Below are 22640 nucleotides of genomic sequence, written 5' to 3' on the forward strand. Positions count from 1 at the left end.
TCCCACCTCTCCTCGGCCATCACGATCTCATCGAACATGTCCGTGCCGGCAGCCACGGCCGCCATCGCGCCGCCACAGCCTGACGGCGGAGCCGCTCGGCACCCGCCCCCGCGCTGGGCATGCCGGGAACGGACGGCGAGCCGGAGGGGCCGCCGGCGGGGCGGGGCCGGCGCGCAGGCGCACGGGCCCCCTCGCGGGCACCGCCAGGAGGCGGAGCCGGCGGAGCGAAACGGCCACGCCCCCTCGTCATTGCCTCGCGCCGCCGGCGGGGCCGTGTGCGCACACCAGGGGGCGCCCGAGCGCCGCCGCGGAGCCAGGGGGCTCGGGGGATGGGGGGTGGGGGGGCACGGCTGGGGGCGGCCGAACCGGGGCCCTCCCCCAGCAACGCCCGTGGGAAGCGGCAGCGCCCCAGCGAGGGGATCAGCTCCCGTCGTTTTCCCGTGAGATTCGCAGGACCTGCGGTTCCGGGAAAAAAAAAAAAGTAATAATAATAAAAAAATACATATTTATTGGTGATCAATTCTTTTGTCTGATTTCCCGACCTTCTTCCCGGGGGGTCTGACCCGTGCTCGCTCTGCAGCCGGCGGGGGCTCTGCTCCGACCGCCCCCCCCCCCCCGGCACCTTCACCCCCAGCACTTCTCGTTCTGTGTTTGTGCTGTATATACCCAGAACGTAAATGTTTGTAATGTAAACACCCAAACCAAACTTCAGTGTGCCCTTCTGGGCTGCTTTGTAACGTTCATTTGTTACTGCAGGCCAACACTACAAAAGGAAGCATTTATACTTACTTATAAGCCTTTTATGCTTATTTGTAAGCATATATTTTAATGCTAACTTATAATGCTGTTTTCCAGATCCTTAACGTAACCGTGGCCCTGTGCGTGCCAAAGTAGCCTACCAATTCACATAGGGGTTTCAGGGGCTCTGCTGCGCCCCGAATTGGCCCCAGGAGGGCAGGGGGCTCAAAAAGAGCTTTAAAATCCAGAGATGGGTCTAAAGAAAAAAACCCCAAAACTACATTAAAGTGAAAACAGAGCCATGCTGCGAAAGGTTTGGCTAAGCAGATGCAGCAATGGCAGAGCATCGCAAACGCTGCGCCGCAGCAGGCTGTAGGGTTTTGTAGTGACTCCGCCAGCCGAGCAGCTCATTTGCTGCCCTAAATTAAAGTGTAGCTCCCACTGGATCCCACAGGAAATCTCGGAAGGTGTGCCAGGTGTGAGTACCCTCCTGCTCCACCGACACACCAACACGCACCATCCGCTGATGTCTGCGGAAATATGCGCTGTCTTTCAAGGTTTCCTCCAACACAATACCTACAATTAAAATCTTGCTTTGGAATTTGATTTAAAAAATTAATATTCTTTGATCTCAGAAGATTGTGGGATTGATAAAAAATGCTGAAAATGTAATAATGTCTTTGCAAGAAGGCTACAAATCACTAGCCTCACTGCGGGGCATTCTTACTTACATACCTTCAGCAACCAGTATCATCCATTGGGGCTCCCGATAAACTTACTGCATCAAAAACTTGCTGACTGCTGCAAATTCACCGCAAATTCAAAATCCTAATCATGTATTTTTATTCCTTTCCAAGGGAAATGCATCTCTGCTTTCATCATGCCTGACACTGCCTGAAAGGAGGGTTGGCTCCCATACATTTTTCAGGAAAGAGAGTGCTTTTATTTAATTTATTATGCTGTTCTCCATTCATACGCAAAGTACACCAACAGAGTAAAAAAGAATGGTCCCAACTTTTCCACAAACATGGTTTCAGTGCTTTGAGCAGAGGTAAGGTTGATATTATGGCTCTTGAATAAAGGATTTATAGCTTTTTACACTTCCCCAAAGTGGAAATGGAGATGCTCAGCATCTCCCCTCCTACAGCCTTCCCACTACTCTAACAACTCGTATTTGCACATCATAGCTTCTGACTGAGACATCACAAGGGGACATCTGACACCTGACCTTTAAAAACCTTTTCGGGCTGTAAAATGTACTATTGCAAATGAAAGCACCACAATTCTCCTAGAGAAACTACAGTCAGCCGGGATGGGTACGGCGGCCAGTCCTGGTGGTGTTTACATTCCCACAGAACCAAAGGCAATGCTGTGCCGAAGTTTTTTGCACACCCAGTTCCTGACCGAGTCAGGTGTCTGATGGCAGGGAAAGCTTTTTCCAGTAAACCTTCCGCCTCAAGCTGTGATCTTGTCAGATTTTATAAGCAAAACAGCCAGGTCTGGTCAGTGCTTGGATGGGAAACCTCCAAGGAAAACCACAGTGCTCCAGGAAGCGGTGTGGGTAATTTAGCTCCTGGCATCCTTCCCTCGGTCTGAATAAATATTGAACCAATTCTGCTGCAGTCAGAAACGTTGTGATGCTGGTGGAAGATGTGAACCCAATGGTGTCAGCGCATAGGGTCACTGGAGAGCTCAAGATGCTGTTTGCAAATGTAAGGTTGCTCACCTTCGTGCTCATGATCAATGTTTACCAGGAACATTGTTACATCTACTTAAAACATCTCTCACTGCTTAAATTAAACAGCATGCCCTCTGAACTCTGCTATTTGCTGTGCTTCCCATCAAAACGCCGCATTTTTTTTAGCAGGAGACTAGAAGTGGAATTTTTTTTACCAAATATTAAAAGTTCATATTTCTCTTATTTTGTTTCCTCTTTTTTTTTTTTTTGTTTTTTTAATTCTTTTACAAAAAAGCCTTGAAAGGTATTTAATGTTCAAAGAAACGATAGTGGCTGATTACAACTGGGAATGAAAACTAGAATGCCCCAAGCCTGAAAACTTCTGGAATAAACCAGCTTAAAACTCAGGACTACACTGTGTAGTACAGGAGGAGCAGGAGTCCTCCGGGTGTGTGGCAGTGGCTCAGCCCACAGGAGAACAGGAAACACCATGGGGGATATCTGCCAGCCAAGAAATCTGCAATTCCTGTGACTTACAGCATTTCCAAACGGAAACGTTCAGTCTCTTTTCCTGCCAGAAATCCACATCTTTTTCAGGCAAATATAACCAGTTGTCTCCCCAGCTCCGCTGTTGAGCATGGCTCCCATTTTTAAAAGGGAGCTGCTCTGCACCCACGGGATGGGTTACATTCTGCAGGTGGATTTTTGCAGCCAAAAAAGAACCAGAGAAACCACAGCTGATGGGGAAACCTTCCATCTCCCCCAGGAATCACACCCCCACCCCCACCCCCAAGCAGCTGGGGGTTAGAATGCACTCGGTTCTGTGGCCAGCCCCGTGAAGGCTGTGAGCAGGGTGAATGGCAGGGTTTAATGATAGAAACGGAATATTAAGGGGATCTCTTCTAGAATAGATGGGAAGTCACAACTGCTTTACTGCAGATGAAGTGTAACTCGTGATGCCTACAGGCAGCACTCCCCAGCCTCGACCTACAGCTGCCTGTCGGGGGCTGTGGACAGGGGGGGTCGGTCTCTGCTCCCAGGGAACAGTGACAGGACAAGAGGGAACGGCCTCAGGTGGCGCCAGGGGAGGTTTAAATTGGGTATCAGAAAAAAGTCTTCACCAAAAGGGTCGTTAAACATTGGAACAGGCTGCCCAGGGAAGTGGTGGGGTCACCGTCCCTGGAGGTGTTTAAAAGACACATAGACGTGGCACAGGGGACATGGTTTTGCAGTGGGCTTGGCAGTGCTGGGTTTATGGTTGGACTCGATGACTTTAAGGGTCATGCCAACCTAAACAATTCTATGAATCTTTTGATTCATATTGAATGATTTGATTATGATTTGATTCATAATGAATCATATGATTGAATGATGAGGAACAGGAGGAAAACATCAGGACACAGACAGCCTAAAGCTGAGCTTCACTCGTGTTGTATCAAGAGAGTAGCAACTTAGGACTAGATAGAGTGACCTTCACATATCCCAAGGCCAAATTTAATGAGCTGTTTCCAAACTCTTCCGTACCAGATAGATACTTTTCTTAGACTTGCCATTTCACATGGAGCTCATCAGAACCTGGCAGCAGACAGACTGGAATTCCAGCCTTGGCATTCCCTGCCTAGCTTTGGGAAAACCCTGTTGTCTCTCCATGTCCTTGTTTGCTGTCCCTCAACCATGCCACCTCCACAAGGGACTCCATCTCCTGCTGTGGAGCCAGATGCCATGGTTTGCTAAAGCTCCTTGAAGTCTCTGGACTATAGGAGTGACAAAAAAGTCAGCTAGATTTCCATCTTGAAGATGATTTCTTTTTTTTATTGCAAATGTACACATTACACTACTGATAATGCACAGAAATTTAAAAAGCTATCGTCCGCTAAAATGTCATGATTACAAAACTCCACAAAATTTGTTACAACTAAAAAACCCACCTTCAGGAGTATATAAATAGAATTTTGAGCATAAATAACAGTAACAAAATAAACAGATGTATGTATTCAATAAATTAATTATAAATATTGCATTGGCAATGAAGTGCTAGGTCAGAAGAACACCAGTATTTCCAGTAGAGCTTTTTTTGTATAGAAATCTCTATTATAAAGGAACCTTTGGAAATGAGTAGAATCCCTGAACCCTTTTCTCACATTGCTTTTTTTTTTTCCCCTTCTTTTTTTTTCCTCTTTGGTTTCACCGTGGTTATTCCTTCATCAAATTTTTACTACAGGAGAACAGAACTGAAGACGTCAGCCATCCGTCTTGGCCATGAAGTATTCATAATCCCTTCCTGCAAGAAGAACGGCGGGGCTGACCCAGTTCTGCAGCATTTAAATCACTAAACTCTCCCTCCACCAATTCCCATGGACACAGAATTAAGCCTGGAAGGGACTTGAAAGAATTGCTGATGGTTAAAGGTTAGACACAAAAGCCTGTTTTGCAACTGATTTGACCTACACATCATCCATGTTCAGTCTTTTTCTCCGTTTGCTGATAACATACATGCTTACATACAACAGAATTTTAATTTAAACACTAATTTGAACTGCTCATTCCCTACCTGATGAACACAAACTAGCATTCTGTGCACTCTTCCAACCGCACCCTAAGCTCTCACTAATGTTAATGAAAACTCTCCACTCCATGATGCTGATGCCACAGTGAGCATAAATTAGCCTATAAAAGAAATCAAAGATCTAGTTTTACCAAGTACCTTATAGCAATAAGGGAAGGAAGAAATTTTCCCCTTTCTTCCCTTATTTCCTAAGGGAAGAAAAAGCACAATATACAAGCAGAACTGTTTTTTCAGTGGTATGCTTTCCATAGAAAGTTTTCCCAGAACATTTTCAGCAGCTTTGCAAGAAACAACGTTCACTCTAGTTCATGTAACCACATTTACTAGCTTTTCCTTAACCGTGTTTTCTTCCAAATGCTCGTCTTTAAGGCCTCTGAAGAGGAAGATGTTTTCTGCATTTGTTCATATGAGCAGAAACAACAGGTGAACTTATGTGGTAATGAAGTTGATGTAGAAAAAATTGTAATTATTTTATCATCACCCTGGTAATGGAGGAACTCTGATGAAGCTACTAAGCTTTCCTTATTTAATCCTTCTTTTCCAAATAAAACTATGGCTAGGCAATTCTTTAGACTATAGAATAGCCTCTGGGCACTCATCTCTTACAGGTACAACACATTGCAAGGAAAAAGCTGGCTCCATACTGAAATATACAGAAAAGTTCAAAATACCACTACATGAAAAGCTAAAAACCCTGCAGTATTCTGCAATATTTCTTCAAAAACACGTGTAGGATCAGAGTCATTTCTGAAAGCTGGGGCTCTTCACTGGCGAGAGTTTGGAGGTGATGCCAAAGGGGTCCATGCTGTCCGTTTCGAGGGGCGAGGAGTACACCTCTGGTTCAAAGGCCTGGCTGTAATCACCGTATTCACCAAAGTCTGTTGACTCCACGGGCACAGTGTTGATCATAGGTAAGAAGTGAGATAGCGGAAGAAAATCTTTTCCTTTGAACTGTTGTCTTTGCTTGGCACTACTCAAAGACACCGATATTCCATATTTTTTTGATTTATATACATTGTAGCCATCTGGACGAATCTCCTCTTCAAAGGAACAATCCTCAGTGGAATACCTGAGCTGAACAGCAAGGAGTGACGAGAATTACAAACACACCCACCGCAGTCATTGTATTCAACCACCACATAAACCTTTGACACAACCAGCCCTTCTCCCTCTGCTGTCAGCAGGGATGTCCCTCTGGCTTGTCACAGGTTTGTCTGCACCTTGCAGACCCCACTGCTGGTGGGCTGCCCACTGCCCCTCCCCCTGGCTGCTGCAGGGGTGCAGGTGGGACCCCTGGCTCTGGCAACTGCTCTTTCAGTGATGGACCACAGCCACTGAGATGAAGTGCCCTGAAGTGGTCAGGCAGTTGGACGAGATGTTAGTCGTGGTCCCTTCCAAATGAAATATTCTTTTCTACTCTATTCTATTCCGCTCTATTCTACTCTCTACTCTACTTGAGCTCCCCATGTTGCACATAAGCATGCGTTTTGTGTTTACGAGGCCATTAAAAGACCTAATCCAGAACTCCTGAAGTTAATGCACATCCATCACGTTAAATAAACTTTGAATCCTGGATGTGTACTTCTCCACAGCTACCACGCTTCTCTTGTCCTGAGCCCAGGGGAAAAGGGTCTCAGATGACAGTGCTTGTTTAGAGAAACCGTCCTTAACTGCTGACAGTACGTAACTGCAGCCACAAGACTTAATCCAACAACCATCAGGTAGGAAACTCCAGCTCTGTTAGAGATTTGCCTGTGTAAGGGCTTCAGGATCAGGTCTGCAGAAAGGCAGCATGCAAACATGGTAAAACAATATTAAAGAGGTAATTGTCTTTTTTTGCTCAGCATTTACTGAAATTACAAAACATCAGTTAACACAGGGTTATTTTCTCGTTACACATTAGTTAGAACAGCCAAATTAATACCAGTGCAAGTTAAGATTCTGTATAGAAGAATGTATTTTCCTAGGTATGAATTTGTAAAATTACATTTGTGGTATGCTGCATGTATAGTACGTTAGGATTTTGTATCAGCAGCTCAGACCTTCCCAGATCCTTACACAAGCACTGTATTTCTTACAGCTCCAGGGCTGTCAGGCTCAATCACTGCAGGTGATTGAACCTGCGGGCAATAAAAGACAGATGCTGATGGTGTTCCAGCCTGCAGTGACAGCAGTGTCCTTACATGAACGTTCTGCTTGTCTGAACAGAGCTCATTTGCTAAACTTCAGCCCTTTCTCAAGCACCCTCAATAATATGGAGTACTATTTTGTCTTTTAAAAGCATTTTTCAAATAAATGCAGTAATTTTTTTTAAAAAGGTGCTTTCTCCAAATAAAATCATGCAATATTTATCCATCTGCACACATTATATCTCAGAAAAACATGTATATATGATACAAATTTATGGCTGAATTGTTAGCTGTCTTTATTTCTGTGAGTGCTCAGCCTCACCAACAAGGATGATGAAATAAAAAAGCCTCTTGAGTAAGCACACATTACAAGTAGCAGTTATTGATTGCACCCCCTGTGTCTCAACTAGATCATTCCCGCTTCCTTTCACTGGTATTGTCTCTTGTGTATTCTTTTAAGCAAGTACCAAACACACTTTAAGTATTTCCATATCATCTTTTTCACAGGAGAAATTTATAGTATGTCAGTATATTCAGCAGTTACATGATTTCCCCTTAAACTACTGACCAGGGCACACTGCACATCAAAAATCAACTCTCGTCATCAGTTTTCCAGTCTGATGGAAAGTCTTTTTTCCTTAAAAAAGGGCATGTTTCAGGACAGCAAGTGGTTGCCCAGTTCAGTCTCCAGACACTGTATTTGCCCCTTCATTCTTCCACCCCTGAGCAAAGATTTGCCTGCCCTGGCTGTGAGCAGAGAGGTGACAGCAGGTGTCCACAACACAGAGATGTGGCGACGTGGCTACATGTTACTGTATTTTCAGAGAAAATCCCCTGCAATTAATACTATGCACCAACACAGTCTGAGTCCAAGCATATGTATATGCCTTCAAAACAGTGTTACATGAAAGCTATTTTAAAATTCTGCAATTGCTAAAGTCCAGCCAGCAGCTCCAACGGAAGCAAGATCCAGGCTCTGCTTTGTTTTCATTGATCATATTGCTTTGGATATACATTAAAACCCTAAGCTAATAATTGACCTATATCATCTGACCCTATGCACCTTATCACAGCATCGATTGATTCTAGCCCAGAAAAGCAAGAAAACAAGATAGGCTTAATTATATGTTATATACGTATTGCTCTTATTAAACATGCCGGGAGTTTTGGGAATGGGCCAAATCCTCACCCAACTGAAATGAGCAGAATTTTTGTGGGAGTAATGGAAGCAGAATCAGGCTGTATCTTTTCTACAGCATAATAAAAACCCATCTCCCTGTGAAACTCAGGCTGCCATAAAGCAGTTACACACAGCATAAGTCTGAGTCTTACCCTTTCAATTCTAGAGCTGGCAACTGCTCTGTGTGGCTTAAAACAAGTTTATACCGCTGACAGTGCCTAGCTGATACGCTGACATACCCAGGGAGAAAGCATGGATGACCGACCCAGCAGAGTGATGTCAGTGGGTCCCTCAGCCCCTCCACCTGCTGGGGTCCCGCAGGTGAGCTGCTCTCCCAGCCCACACCTGGGGCGGTGGAGAAGGGTCCCTCGTCCCTCAAAATCCTGTTTCTGTCTGGTACAACCTACGGGATGGTGACTCACTGTTTCTAGGACTTGGTGCCTGTCAGCCATCTGGCTGCATCTCCTTTTCCAAGGAGTAATCCTGGGTTTTTTCTTCTTCCAAAACAATGAGAAATTACTCAGATTCTATGGCGTAATTTAATCTATTTCTGCAGCGGAGACGCAGCCACCCACCGCTGAGGCTTTTTACACATCAACGCAATTTTGCCCTGGACTGTATCCTCAGTGTATTTTGGCCGGGGACACCCAGCACATCCTTTGCTCCCTAAATGATGCTCCCTTGCTGCCTTCTCACAATCCCGACAGCCTTTCATGCAGCGGCAGCGCCCAGGATCCCCCATGCTCCAGCCAGGAGTGACGGGGGCCCCGAGAGCTTTGTTAACCCATCACCAAGCGTAACGCTAAAAAGAATATAGCGGCCCTTGGTCTCGGCTGCGCGGCGGCGCGGGTGGAAAGCTCCCGTGGGGAAGAGGAGCCGGGGGCAGAGCCGGCGGGGAGCGGGAGCAGGGAGCAGGGAGAGGGAGCAGGGAGCGGGGAGCGGGGAGCGGGAGCAGGGAGCGGGGAGCGGGGAGCGGGGAGCGGGGAGCGGGGGTGTCGGAGCTCACCTGCCCGTGCAGCCGCCCCGCCTCGTCCATGCAGAGGTAGCGGGAGCTCCGCACGCCCTTGATGGCCACGGTGCGCACGGCCACGGCGCGGATCTCCAGCAGACCTGCGGCAGCGGAGGGAAGAGCGGCGTTAGCCCCGCGGCCCGCTCCCGCCCCGCCGCGCCCCGCCGCCGGTACTCACTCTGCGGGCTCTGGCTGCCGGCGGCGTCCACGCGGCCGTCCCCGCCGATGCGCAGGAAGCAGCTGAAGAGCCCGTGCTTGCTGGCGGTGTAGAGGTGCCGCAGCCGGATCGGCTCCCCCCAGCCGTAGTTGACGTGCGGACCGGCGTCGGGCAGCGGCAGCGACACGGCGGCGGCGGCGGCCAGGCCCAGCAGCGCCAGGGCGGCGGGGCGGGCGGCGGGGCGCGGCCCCATGCGGCGGGCGGCGGCGGAGCGGCGCGGAGGGGCGCGGAGGGGAGGCCGGGCGCTGACTGCGCTGGCGGCGCCGCGGGGATGTAGCGCGGGCGAAGCCAGCCCCCCGGCCTTTTATAGCTCCGCGTTATCAGCCCGATCGATTCGGCCGCATCCAGCTCCAATATAGAGCCCATTTCATAGCGGGAATTGGTCGGGTCGGGCACTCCCCCCGAAAATATTGATCAGGTGACATCATTTCGCAGGGGACACCCTGAAGGCGCTCCCTCCCCACCCGCACCGCCGAGCTTTCCCCCGCTTCGAGGCTCCGGTCGCGCCTTTGCCCGTCGGGCCAGGGCTGGACCCCCGCGGTCCCGGCTGCCCCGACGGGACGGGACGGGCGGCACTGCCGGGCCCGCAGCCCCTGCCCTGGTGTGCGTAAGCGCCGGGCCGCGGAGCGGGGCTCCCCGGGCGTGAATGCGCACCCGCCCGGCTGTGCGGAGGGGAGGGAGCCCGCCCGGGCTGCGGCTGCCCGGCCCCGCGCCTGCCCAAGCCCCTGCCCATCGTCCTTTATTTCCTTTTCAGAATAAAAGAGCTGCGCCCCCGGGGAATGCTTCCTAAACCTCGGGGCACACCCCGTGGGCAGGGGCCGTGCCGCTGTGGCAGGGGCGCTGGGGGAGCGGGGCCGCCGTTCCCCTTTACCGGCAGCCGGCGGGGCACAGCCGCACGCCTCCCGCACGCCGGGGCGGGCCGGTACGGCTCGGCACGGCCCTTGCACGGCTTTTGCACGGGTCTTGCACCACCCGGTACGGCCCTGCACTGCCTTTGCACGGCTCTGGCACGACCCTTGCACGGCTTTTGCACGGCTCTTGCACCGCCCGGTACGGCCCTGCACTGCCCTTGCACGGCTCTTGGACGGCCCGGTACGGCTCTTGCACGGCCCGGTACGGCGGGTCTGGGTGGGCCAGCGCGGCTGCCGGGCTCTATCGCCGCCCGGCCATCCCCGGCTGTGTCACTAGATGGAGCCGGGCGCCTGGGCTGCGGGCTGCCCGGGGGGCGCTGCAGCCCCCGCCTGTCCCCAGCCGCACACAGAAACCGGGGCAAAACCGGCGTGTGCGGTGCAAGCGCGTGGCCCACAGGCGGCCCGACCTCAGCCGCACACGCGTGTTTCTTCTGGCGTGTCCGTGGACAGAGGAGCTCGCCCAGCCGGTGCACCAGGGGCGGTGGAAAGTAGCGCTCACACTCGTATTTTTGCATCTCAGGGGCACCTTAGGGCATTGCTGCTGACTTTTCTGCTGTCCATCCAAACTGAGCATTACAGGAATTTTCTGAAATCTCAAGAGAGAAAACGAGGAATTCCACAAGTAAGAAAAATGCTTCTCCCCCAACAGGAGAACAATTAAACAACAATTGAACAAAACATAACCTCGTGCCCCTAGCGAGTTCTCCGAGACAATGGATTCGGTCAGCTTCCACATACTGCTTTTATATTTTGCTACTTGTCTACTTTCATCCTTTTTAGTCTTGCATCTCCCTCCTGTAAACACACAAATAACTTTTCTTTATGAGTGATCTTAGCTCAGTGAGGCTGTGCACATAGACAAGGTCATACAAAAATAGAGTCTTGTAGGACAATGGCCCGCACTAGTATAAATGTTTATGCTTACTATCACATGTAGTTTACGGTACTGCAGGTAATGGCATCGATTGACCAGAGTTTGAATGATCGAGGTCTTGCACCTTCAGCTCCCAGGAGCAAGGAATTATATGTCACTGACCATTTCAAAGGTAACTACTGCTTTTGGTTTCCTTCAGGGTTTTTTTGATGGTCAGCTTGAGACACCCAAAAAGGAGCCCAGTTTTCTGTACGTGGTTGATGAATAATTAATAAAGATCAGGACCACTTCACTCTCAGGTTTCTCCTGCTGCATCCTGCAAATCATGGGCTGATTTGAGAAATTCTGGCCTTTCAAATGTCACAGAGGTTCACAATATTATAAACCCAGTAAATAATACTGAGGCATCCAAGACCCTATTTTTTTTTTCCTCTGCAGAATTCTGCAATGTTATTACATGACTGCCACAAAGGCAGTTCACTGCCCTGCAACCCTGGGCCCCACAGCAGTTGTGCATGTAACTCATCCTGGCTACACATGCATTCTTCAAGGTATTGAGCAACCACCACACACACAGAAGCTGTGGTCTGAAATTAATCTGAAAGGCTTTTTTAGTTCATTTTGTTTTGCAACTCAGGGACCACAAGCTATTTGATGAGTACTATTTCTGCTGTACTACAGTGTGAACCATATTCATGGTCATAAGTATCCATTTTCTTCATCAAGAAGTCAAACTTCTTTCCAGCGGTAAGGGATTGATGCTTGCAACTTGTTCATTCATTTTGACAGCATTATTATTCCCTTGTGAAGATCAAAAATTGCGACAGAAAGGGCAAATCCTTTGCACTAAATGTTATTTCAAATAAGTAAAAAAGCTGACTATAAATGAGAATTTCCCAACAGTTGATGGAAAGCTCTTAGAAATTATTTTCATCCTTACTGTTGCTGATGTTACATGGACTGATGTTTAAAGGTTTATGTCTAATAAGATGCAAATGAAGCACTTCACTGATTTTTTGGAATGGCCTCTCTTGTTATAGGAAGCTTTCAATCTAAGTCATTTGTCCGAGTTCCTCTGCAGTCAGTGACAGAGGTAAGCGCCTCCAAGTACTTCTCTGGACTGGATACTGCCAATTCTATCCCAAAACAGCTGTTTAAGAGATATGGGTTAAATAATCTCTGGAAGTGCCTATTTCTTTATTGGCTCTGGAAAAAAGCCTAGATGATTAACTCAGATTAAGTATCTTATTTTTAGCTAAAGCTGAATGAGCTAATGAATCTCACTGTTTTCAAAATGTAAGAGTTGCAACATGTGATTTTCGTTCCAGTTCCTATCCATGTCACTGGACTTTATAATTTATTGGCATAATTTTGCCCAAGTTCAATAGAAAGATACATGTCTTTTCATGGTCCTACAAATGTATTTGCAGGAAAAAATATATTATTTGCCGAACAGATTTATTATAGGATAAATCACACCACCACTTCCAGTGTTGGATCTGCTCCGTATATAAAGCGCCTGGAACAAGGAAACCTGGTAGTGCAGGACTTTTTCCTTTTATGAATGTAGGAAAAAAACCCCAAAACCAAACAGAAGGAAAGTCTTGTAGAAAAAAAATACCTTCTGACCAAATAGTACACAACTGCAAAAGCATTTTCACCTGTTGTAATGAATCATTTATTTCCACTGCACTTTTCAATGTCCCGATGCAATTTCTGCAGAATAGGAACTTCAGCTTTCAGTAACAGAATGTGTTTTGGAAGAACATTTGTTTGGAAGAGCATATTTAAAAGTCAAACATCCAGAGGTCCTGGAACATGCCAAAAAGATAACAGAGGGCTTGTGCCTCACTGGGCAATAATGTCGTTGGAACCAACAGAAATGAAACCAAGGAAGGTGCCCACAAGTGATGATCAGAAGTAGGGCATGAAGCCACCCTAGTAGAAGGTGGTCTACTGTGGTGGAGATCAAAGGAAAAATTACACGAGTTATTCAAGGCCAATTGAGGATCAAAATGTGATGAACTAGGTGTGTTTAGGGTGAAGAGACAACTTCTCAATAGTAAAATAACTTCAGAATATTATGGTTAAAGCTTTGGATATATGTCATTGCAGAAAGAGGAAAATAGTATGGAAAATTTAAAGACTTTCTGCTTCCTTTGGGGTATCTTTGGGATCTCCTGCAGGTTTAGGAGTAGGCATTACATGAATGTGGTCCAATATTACTTTTGGGAAGAGATTTGTAAGTCTTTTCCCCTTTTCTCTGAATTTGGTAGTGGCAGGATTACAGCGGCTGTAAGTACTCTGAGGAAAGCAAGGTCCCAAGCAAAACTAGAGTTGTTAGTGCTCATTTCTTTGGGTTCTAACTTCTGCTGTAGTTCCTGCATGTCACCCCAGAAGTGACGGCAGAAAGAAAGCCTTTATTTTCCCCGTGGCAGAGGGCCAGCGGAACAGTCCAGCCCTTTCTCTTGCTTCTGGTAGAGAAGAGTATCTCAGGCAAATGAGGGAAGGCAGAAGTGAAGACACAGGACACTGCGATATGCGGTTATTCGAGCACGAGGTTGTTCTATAAAGAGCCTTATCAGCACAGCCCAAGTTAAAAAACCTGCCTAAGAAGGAGAGGTTACTCCACCATATGTCAAGGACTGCTCTGCTTCCCAGCTGCTTCTGCAATCCAAGAGGCATAAAGGTGACAATATTTCTCCCTGGGCTGTGAATGAGCACAGAACTGAGATTCCACAGCTCCGGCTCTGTGCACCCACTGACAGGATGTCACACGGCGGGACGAGCGGTCACGGAGGCTCTCCAGAGCTATCACAACCAGCATAGGGCTCAGTCAATTTGTTGGATCCAAATGCATCGGATACTTAAAGATTTTTCTATTGAACAACTTCTGGAGGAGTTCCTCTTCTAAAACTGCTCTGCTAAAGAAAGCCAGCGTGCTGGGCAGATCGTTGCTACTAATTTGTAGTCGCATGTGTTATTGCTGGTTCTTTCCAATGAACACAACCAGACAATTAATTTCAAATATCTCTCACCATTCTGTTATCTAATGCTTTCTTAACTATTGCTATCAGTCAATGCATTCCTGAGAGGAATACTTAGCTTGGAATTGACTTGAAGCTTTCACAGTCAAATGATATCTTCTGATTAAGTCTACTCTAAACCCCACAAAAGTCCCGTCAGCTTCAAATGGCCTAAATGCAAGTTTTCATCACTGTAAGTTGTTATTTCATACTTTGGAAATACTTAATCCACCCCATCCTTTCCGTGTGCTATGAAATCCTTTGCAATCCTGGTGTAGAAGAAGTGTTACTGATTTTCTGGGAACATATTTGTAATGCTAGCTTTCCAGCACTTTATTTACACTAAATCAACAAAAGTTATTTATTTATTTAGTTAGTTAGTTAGTTATTAGCAAACCTGCCTGCATCCTGCAGCAGAAATTAGTAATTGCAAGTTTCTTTGCCAGTAGATTACATTTTCCTTTCTCACTTGGCCTAGGCAGGAAGGCCCTTGGACCTTGTTTATGCAATGTGTTTGTGAAAGCCATGAGGAAAGATTGTTCAGAAAAGGGTCTCTCTAGACTACCAGCTTCTCAGTGAAAAGTGGTATGAATGGAGCATTTACCTGTGCTCTTCTCTTGTCATGTTGCCTTTATGACAAGTTCCAACTCCATTGGAAATATTTTTCCTTTAATAGAGAATGGGCCAGTAGAAGTTATAGAACAAAAAGAAAGAAACAGATACGCCACCAAAGTTTGGCTTCAAACTCGCGAGAGCACATGCCCAGAGCTGTGGTCCTGTTCCAACACATTCAGAGCCCTGGAGAGCCAGAATTAATCAGGTGATCCTATACAGTCAGATTTAGTGACAATTCCCACAAAATCAGTCCTAAGAGCATAGTAGGAAGCCAGGATGTGCAAGGACTTCAGCAACAAGAGACATTAAACCAAACCTGACACTGGGGCAACTTCGCTGAGTTATATTTGGGAAGAATTTGTTCCATAAAGGTCTAACTTCCCTTCACTGGAGGTGCAAAATTGTTCTCTTTGTCGGCAAGGACACTGAGCCAGGGGCTCTCAGGCAGTGAGTTTTTGGAAGTTAGAGTTAAGAAGGGGGATGGAAGGGGTTTAACTATACCTGTCTCTTTGTCGAGGCACTGCATCCCCCTTCTCTTGACATCAGGCCTCCCATATACCTGGGAACGTGATCATAACTCTGCTTAAAAGGCAGATGTTTTCTCAAAAGCACTTGCAATAGTAATCCTGATTTGTTGTAAAACTGATAGCACAAAGTCTTTTAATTGTGACAATTATAATAAATTATATCACTAATATATTTGGTAGGTTTATGGCCATCTAAGTTGTCTTTTAGCTAGAATCAGCTCTTGAATATTGATATAGTGAAGAATTGAATATTGAAGAATAACCTATGGGAGAATTGTTACGGCTTATGTGATGCTGAGGATCAGACAATCCTATGGTTGTCCCTGATGTCCCATAAAGATAGAATGCCTTTGAGGTGTTCATCTGAGGCTCTACAGCATGTCAAGTTTACACACGACAGCTGTCTCAGGAGGATGATCCCACACAGCCGAGTCACAGAGACAGTGGAGCAAATGCAGATACAAGTAGTTGTGCTAACAAGGAGCCTGGTTTCCTCGTTGCTGCTCTCGGCAATAACTACTTGGCGGGCTTGCTCTCATGTTTTCCTAGGGAAGGCATGAGCCATCCAAACTGCTGCAGGGCAAGAGACCTCCGTTCTTTACTTGCTGTTGAATCACCATTGTGTTCTGCTAAAAGTTGTGGCAGGTTTCTGGTCCAGCTATAGTTTGATGAAGCTGGCACTGCTTTTCCCCTATGAGACGCCTACGCTTGCCAATATATACATAGGATCTGCAGATACTTGGCACAGTGAGTCTCTTGGACTCTTGGAGCACAGAGGTGGAGAAGCACCTGGCTCCAGTTTGTCCCTGTAAAGGTTAGTTCCAGGTTTCTCAGTCCTGTTAAGACTGAAGGATGTGAAAGGTAGGAATTACATGTGTCTGGGGAACGTCTGCTTATATCCAACTGTGGACAGTTTGGGGGTTTTTGGATCTGGGCTTCAAACAGTCAACCAAGGTTGGATGGAAAGGAGTCTGAGGTCTGTGCTGAACACCATAAATTGCCACAGTTTACCATGTAGTGGAGTAAAAGAGGTAGAAAGGGAATTAAGCCAGCCAGCTAAGACTCACAGTTTTCTGGATGCCTGTTATTTCATGCTACACTCTGCTGCTCATCACTACCAGGAGTTGCAAGTCACCAACAGAACTGTATGAACTGTTAAGGAGATGGAAATGATAAGCAAATGCAGGTGAACGATGTCAAAGTGTCAATTCAGTTCACAAGGGCTTATTCACCTACTGTCATCACTTTTTATTATTATGGTACCGCAGGACTCTCACTGCAATGGTGAAGCCCTTTATGAAACTGTTCTGAGCAAACGTAAACTTGAAAAACCTCAAAGTTTCCTGAAGGCATCACTTAAGGCTTTTAAGAATATTTTGCTAACAGCTGTACCCCCAGCTTCTGGAAAACAGTGATTCAGCTGAATCAACAGAAGTCTACCTTTCACTCCAGCCCATATCCTGGGCCTAAAATAATGAAAAAACGCCTTAGAAGAAATAAAATCTTTGTGCAAGTCCTCAAAAATCTGTTCAGTAGATGGAGTTATTTCACCTGGATTTTAAAAAGTGTGATGGCAACTTGCCTCCCTTTTCACAAGACACTCAGACTCAACCCTTAATATAGGTGGCAGGCATGTCGAAAGTTTTTACAGTGACTTTGCTCAAGAGGCAAAAGCTGAAGATTATTAATAACTGTTCTTCCACTTGGAGGTCAAAAAAAAAAATTTCCTGCAGAAAGGAAGCCTAGACCACCGCTGCGGAGCGGCTGCACAATTTGCTGTGAGTCGGGAAACTGAGCAACTTTCTCTAATGTTCCGTGTTGCAGCTGCCTCACTAGTCACGTTTGCTACCACGGAACATGGATGTGGGACATCTGGGGTCAAGGACCACAGGGCAGAGGTTACTGAAGCATCCTGCCCATGCAGCTAAAAGTGACCTTTACTTGACAAAGCAGAAGTAACACGGGATCTAAAAGAATGGTATTCAAATAGCCAGTCCATCCAGACATTGCATTTGGATTGATCCTAATCAGCCATAATTTCCTAGTTTAATGGCCAATTAAAAGGCCATTTGGAAGTAAGAGAAGCAGAACAAATCAGCATGGAAAGAGCCTGGATGGTCTTTAGAAAGTAATTCAAGTTTACTTAGGTTTTACACATCTGACTAGTGAGAAAATGAGGAGGTAATGATGTCTTACTCCAAAAGTAATTCAGATTCATTAAATAACTTGTTTCGTTATGAAAGAAAATCTGAAGCATCACTGAAAAGTGGAATTAAATACCTGCATTAAAACAAGGGATTAAACATCACAGCAAATATTAAATGGAATGTAAAATCCCCCATTATCTGGCTATTGCATGTGTTATGTACCTTGACTTGACATGAGAAGCAGAATTAAACTCAGTATGTTTTTTATGTATATTTACTGGGATCAGATATATAATGGTCAAAAGGATTCTGACTGTCTTTAAACCTCAAACGTTATTATGTTAAATGGATCTTCAATTTTTTTTTTTTTTTCACTTTCCTGGAAACAAAGTTCCTTAAATATTATGGGACAAAAGTGAGAGCCACATTGTCTCTGGATCTTTCATGGCTGGAGGCACCAGGGAGATCCTTGCACTACAAGAGGCAGGGACACCTCGGCTCTCAAAGCAAACAGAGCAGGCCACAGTGCTGAGGATGAAAAAGTGAAGTCACGGTGCTGCTTGCATGGGGATTGGTCTCCAGTTCATATACTCTTGAAGATGGGTCTATTGATAGGCACTCATTCTGCAAAGGGAATTGCAAAGATAGGCCCCCCCAGTTAATTCTGAATTTAACCCAGTTCAGATTTCCAGAGCAGGGCAAGAGGCCTCCTTGTGGCTTTATGTGGGGCACCAAGGTTTCGGTCAATACTGAAGGCTCCCTGAGACCCGTATATTACTCTTTATCAGAGATCTCTAGCAGATAAAGCCTGCAAGAAAGCAGCTCTGATCTCTGTTGTAGCCTCGCTCTGCAGAAGAGCTGCTATTGCTGGGTAATAGACGTTCCATCTTCCAGTCTCTGGGCTAATAGGTCACATATTGCCATCTGTGTAATTCGGATTCAGTTAGGCAGATGTGTCATTGATTGTATAATGTGGTAGAAGGAACTAGCCAATCCTAATGCAATAAAGAGCGACAGAACTAACTGTAAACAGACCTTATAGAAACCCTTCCAATTTTTGGCTCCAGTGGCCATACCAGTATCCCAGTCTCAAAAGACAGTAGTCCTCAAACTTACTTTTTCCTCAAACACACAGAGACAGCAATGAGAACCCTTTGCAGCACCCTGGCAAATAGCAGTGACACAAAACCTCCTGGATGAACTGTTCACCCCTCACACCAACTCCCTGCCTGGCGTTTCCTTCAGAGCTGCGTTTTAACTCAATTTCCTGAGAAAGGTAGTGACGGACATAGCAACTACAGCTTTTGCTGGTCATTTATAACCCCTGCTGCCCAAGTTCCTTCTGCACCATCATTAGGGGATGGTAAGATTTTCCAGTTACGATGTCTAGTCATCACTGAAACAGATCTTACTATTTGGTTAATGAGTAGTTTGTATTTCAGGCTGACTTTGCCTTATGGCACTGATTGTTAATATTAATATCAATAATAATAAGTTAATGTTCACAACAATATTTTCAAAACTTTGTAAAGAAAAGGAGCTAAGCCCAATTCTGCCTTCCACTGGAAAAAAATATATTTACTTCAGTGGGAACAGTCAGGCATTTGGCAACCATTCTTGCTAGTAAATTATTAGAGTATCAATTAATATTTAAAGTTAAGGCCTCATAAGAATGAAGGCTCCGTTTTGCCTCACATTTTATGTGCATGCTCAAATAAGCACCGGTGTCATGCTTTCCCTTGTGCTTCCTAGCACAGTGATGCACAACAAGCGGCTCCCAGCCTGCACGTCTTTTCCGAGCGTTTTGCTCCTGTTACAGATGTGAACACGCAGGACTCCAGCTTTTCCGAATTTAGATCAATGAGCCACACGGCAAAGAGCATGGAGCTGGCAGGTCCTCTACATTCATGTGAATGAAATGAAAGGGAGCTCAGTTCTTGGCTCCAGTTTTCTGTCACTCCATTGTCATTCAACAAAACGGACCAAAGAGAAAAGCTATCAATCCATAAACTCCTGAAGCCTCAGTCTCCAGCTGTCATCAGCTTTGAGCTCCCTCCACTGATCTTATCTGTTGCAGAGTGATTGAAAGTAATTTGTTTTGGTTGAAAGTAATTTGTTTTGGAGAGTAATTAGATTATCTCTTGGGGGGCTTCCTACCTGGTGACCCAGTGTTTCTCCTTGGCTTGCTGCTCATTAACATCAATTACCATAGAGACACTCTTCAAAGGAAGGATTGCACTGCCCAGGGTAGGGAACCTATTAAGAAATATGCTTCTCATTCCTGCTAGGAGATAATAAACCTTCTGATGTCAAACAATTATTTGTGGGTCAGACACAGATGATCCCACTGGGGCTTAAGCCTTTCATTTGCCATCCAGTGTGAAATGCTTAGTAATTAGGAAACGAGCTAGATCTTTCTGTAACGCTGTATATTGACATGAATATAACAACAGGCTCAAGCAAACTGCTACATAACATTTGTGAGCATTTACTGACACTGGACACGTATTCCGTGCTTGCAGAGGTATTGAGCAGGCAAACAAAATGGATATCTGAAGACGAAAGTGCAGAGAGGCTCAAAAGTTCATGCTTAGGTTCTTGTCCCCAGAATCAACTCTTTTTAATTGAGACAGTTAATACGGTTATGCATATGACACAGCATTGATAAGCATCACAATAACACCAGTATCTATTTTTGTCTTAATCATGTGAGCTCTAAATGAGTCATTACCCGACTGTGACATTTACTGGTAATGATTACATCATTACTACTATGCCATCCTACAGCACAATCACAAAATAAACAAGAACCATAATCATCTTTTGAACCCCGTCTCTTGTTCGGACACAACAAATCTGAACAATGAATTGCCCTGGTTATGCATTAATTTACAAATATTCAGTCTAAAATCTTCCCATGTTACGTTGATCTTTGTGGCTGCTCAGGCTGTAGAAAAAAAGTTACAGGGGGAGTAGGAATGTTTTTTAAAGGTAAGGTTCACTTGATGGGGCTTCCCTGGTTGTGTAGAGGTCCTAGCATCACTGAAAGCTCCAGCTCTGGGCGTGCAGGATGAGCTGGGCTTGACTATGGGGAAGCTGGGGGAGAAACATGATGAAAATGTCCCTGTTCTGCAGCTGCACGTGGCTACCTGGTCCGTAGGGAGAGGAACATAAGTTGGGGCAGCCCAAGAGATTCCTGGTGGAAGGGAATCACCACCAGCGCCTGTAGTCATCAACCCCCACCCTGTCAGGTGATGCTGGCTCTCACCTTCCACACGTGTGCTACAAGTCCTTTAAATCTCTTTGCTGAAGAGCTTCTAAAAGCTGACAACTGAAGTGAGTAACTGCCTCTTTTTCCACGCCCACCCCCCTCTCATTTGTCTTGTTTGAGTAATTAGGTCACTATATCTGAAAGTGATTGTTTTATGCGTGCCAAGAGTGAATAATGAAGACCTTTGATGAATCCAGTAAGCAGCATATAAATGTGGGGAAGGAATGCAGAGGCAAATGAATGACCTTTCTGAAACAGAATTTCTCCCTGTGCCTCCATTTTTGTCCACATTAAAGTAAGTTAATGCGTTTACTTTTTCCTGCTGTGTATATTATAGCTGATTCTTCAACGCTTCCTTTTCCTAATAAAATGCACATTGTCCAAAGTGTTGGCAATGTTCTTTAAACAGGCTACTGTGGGCTCGTTTATGAGCCAGCCAGTGGCGGCTTGTATAGAGCTAAACATTTCCTCTTCCCATAGTTTTCAAGGAGTGCTTAGAACTCAAATATTTTATCAGACGGCATTTATATAGCTTTGATATTCATGCTGAGCTATGGATGGCCTTTAGCCACCTCCCCAGCCTCTAGAAATTAAGTTAAATGAAAGTAAAAAAAACGACCAAACTACTTTTATTACTCGTAATGGTGTTAAAAAATAAGAGACAAGGCCTGAACAAGCAATGGAAAATAAATAACCTTTTGTTTCTCAGGGCTGATCCTCACAGCAAAGGGCAGATCAACTGCTTCCATGCAGCTGCTCGTGTGAGTGGGTGCAGGATATGGCCCTACAGCTCAGTGAAACCGCATTGACTCCGTGGCATCACGTTATCAACCAAACCGAGTAAAGCAAGTGGAAATATCACAACAAGCCTGGCAGTGATTTTGCTTTGTGGGCCTTTCCCCCGAGGCCGGGCTGGGAGCAGAGCTGCTCGTGCCTGGGAGCATCCTCACCGATGCGCGCTGACGGCAGCGCCAGGATGCTCAGTGGAGGGAGGCTGCCCTGACCCAGGCAATGGGGCCGGTGACCTTGTAATCCTGTCTCACGTCTGCTGGCTGCCAGTGGGAAACCAAATTCAGTCCCTCATCAGGACGGCTGGTCGTGGGGATGAGGATGGCACAGGACGACTACGGTACCTTGAGGAGAGAAGACGATGTGGCCGCCTTGGTCTGCAGGGCTTCATGGGAGAGGAGAGGAGCACGTGACTGATAGCATTTTATCTGAGCTGTGGACTGTGCAGGTGTACTTTCTGCTTTCAGGTGTACATATCTGTATACATCACCTTCCATTAACTGGCTGTGGTGATGTAGAAGCAAATGAGCTCAAATCACTAGATTTTTTTTTTTTTTTTGTCAGGTGTGCAGCATGTCACAGTGGGAAAAGGGTCTGTTGATGGCAGCATTTTAGCTTAAGTCAGAATAAGTGGCTTGAAGGAAAACTTATCTTCCTTTCTGAGCTTCAGTTTGCTTTTTGGAGTAAGTGGTATCAGAACATGTAGGCTGAATTCTCTTTGGATTAAACTAAACCTCAGCATGTGATCGGTGAAGTCCCCTGGCACACCGTTAACTGCTTGTGGCTGTTCGGTCTACAGGACCAGCCCAGCCCTTGCCTGAAACAACCCCCTGGAACTGTGCATAGTGTGGGTGCTAGGTCCTCAGCACCTCAGGACAAGCATTGGGCAATTCATGATATTCATGCCATCTTTTATTTGCTTGAAAAATCCTTTTTTCCCGTGTATGACAGATAGCAGGTCCA

At 46.0% G+C, this 22640-nt stretch overlaps 2 protein-coding genes across 17 annotated transcripts in view; both read right to left on the reverse strand.

Annotated features, from left to right (window-relative positions):
- The window catches only part of LTO1 (LTO1 maturation factor of ABCE1), a 30528-nt gene extending 30390 nt beyond the window's left edge, over window positions 1–138 (reverse strand). For all 15 annotated transcript variants that reach the window (XR_005829932.1, XR_005829931.1, XR_005829930.1 and 12 more), the window contains exon 1: window positions 7–138. Coding sequence is in view for 12 of the 15 variants with exons in the window: in XM_040608742.1 (XP_040464676.1) it covers window positions 7–65 (59 nt within the window). In the remaining 3 variants the exon portion in view is untranslated. The remainder of the gene's footprint in view (window positions 1–6) is intronic.
- A 4069-nt stretch (window positions 139–4207) lies between these two features.
- On the reverse strand, window positions 4208–9898 carry FGF19 (fibroblast growth factor 19). 2 transcript variants are annotated; one of them, XM_040608996.1, is made up of 3 exons: window positions 9479–9725; window positions 9298–9401; window positions 4208–6056 (listed from the first exon to the last, which is right to left on the reverse strand). In XM_040608996.1, the coding sequence occupies exons 1-3, from the start codon at window positions 9708–9710 to the stop codon at window positions 5724–5726; spliced, it is 669 nt and encodes a 222-aa protein (XP_040464930.1). In that variant the 5' UTR covers window positions 9711–9725; the 3' UTR covers window positions 4208–5723. The 2 variants fall into 2 exon arrangements, with proteins under 2 accessions (XP_040464930.1, XP_040464929.1); XM_040608995.1 differs by lacking the exon at window positions 9298–9401 and having other exon boundaries at window positions 9479–9898.
- Between the last annotated feature and the right edge of the window lie 12742 nt (window positions 9899–22640).

This window comes from Falco naumanni, chromosome 10, assembly GCF_017639655.2.
Source record: "Falco naumanni isolate bFalNau1 chromosome 10, bFalNau1.pat, whole genome shotgun sequence".
In the NCBI taxonomy this organism is placed as follows: domain Eukaryota; kingdom Metazoa; phylum Chordata; class Aves; order Falconiformes; family Falconidae; genus Falco; species Falco naumanni.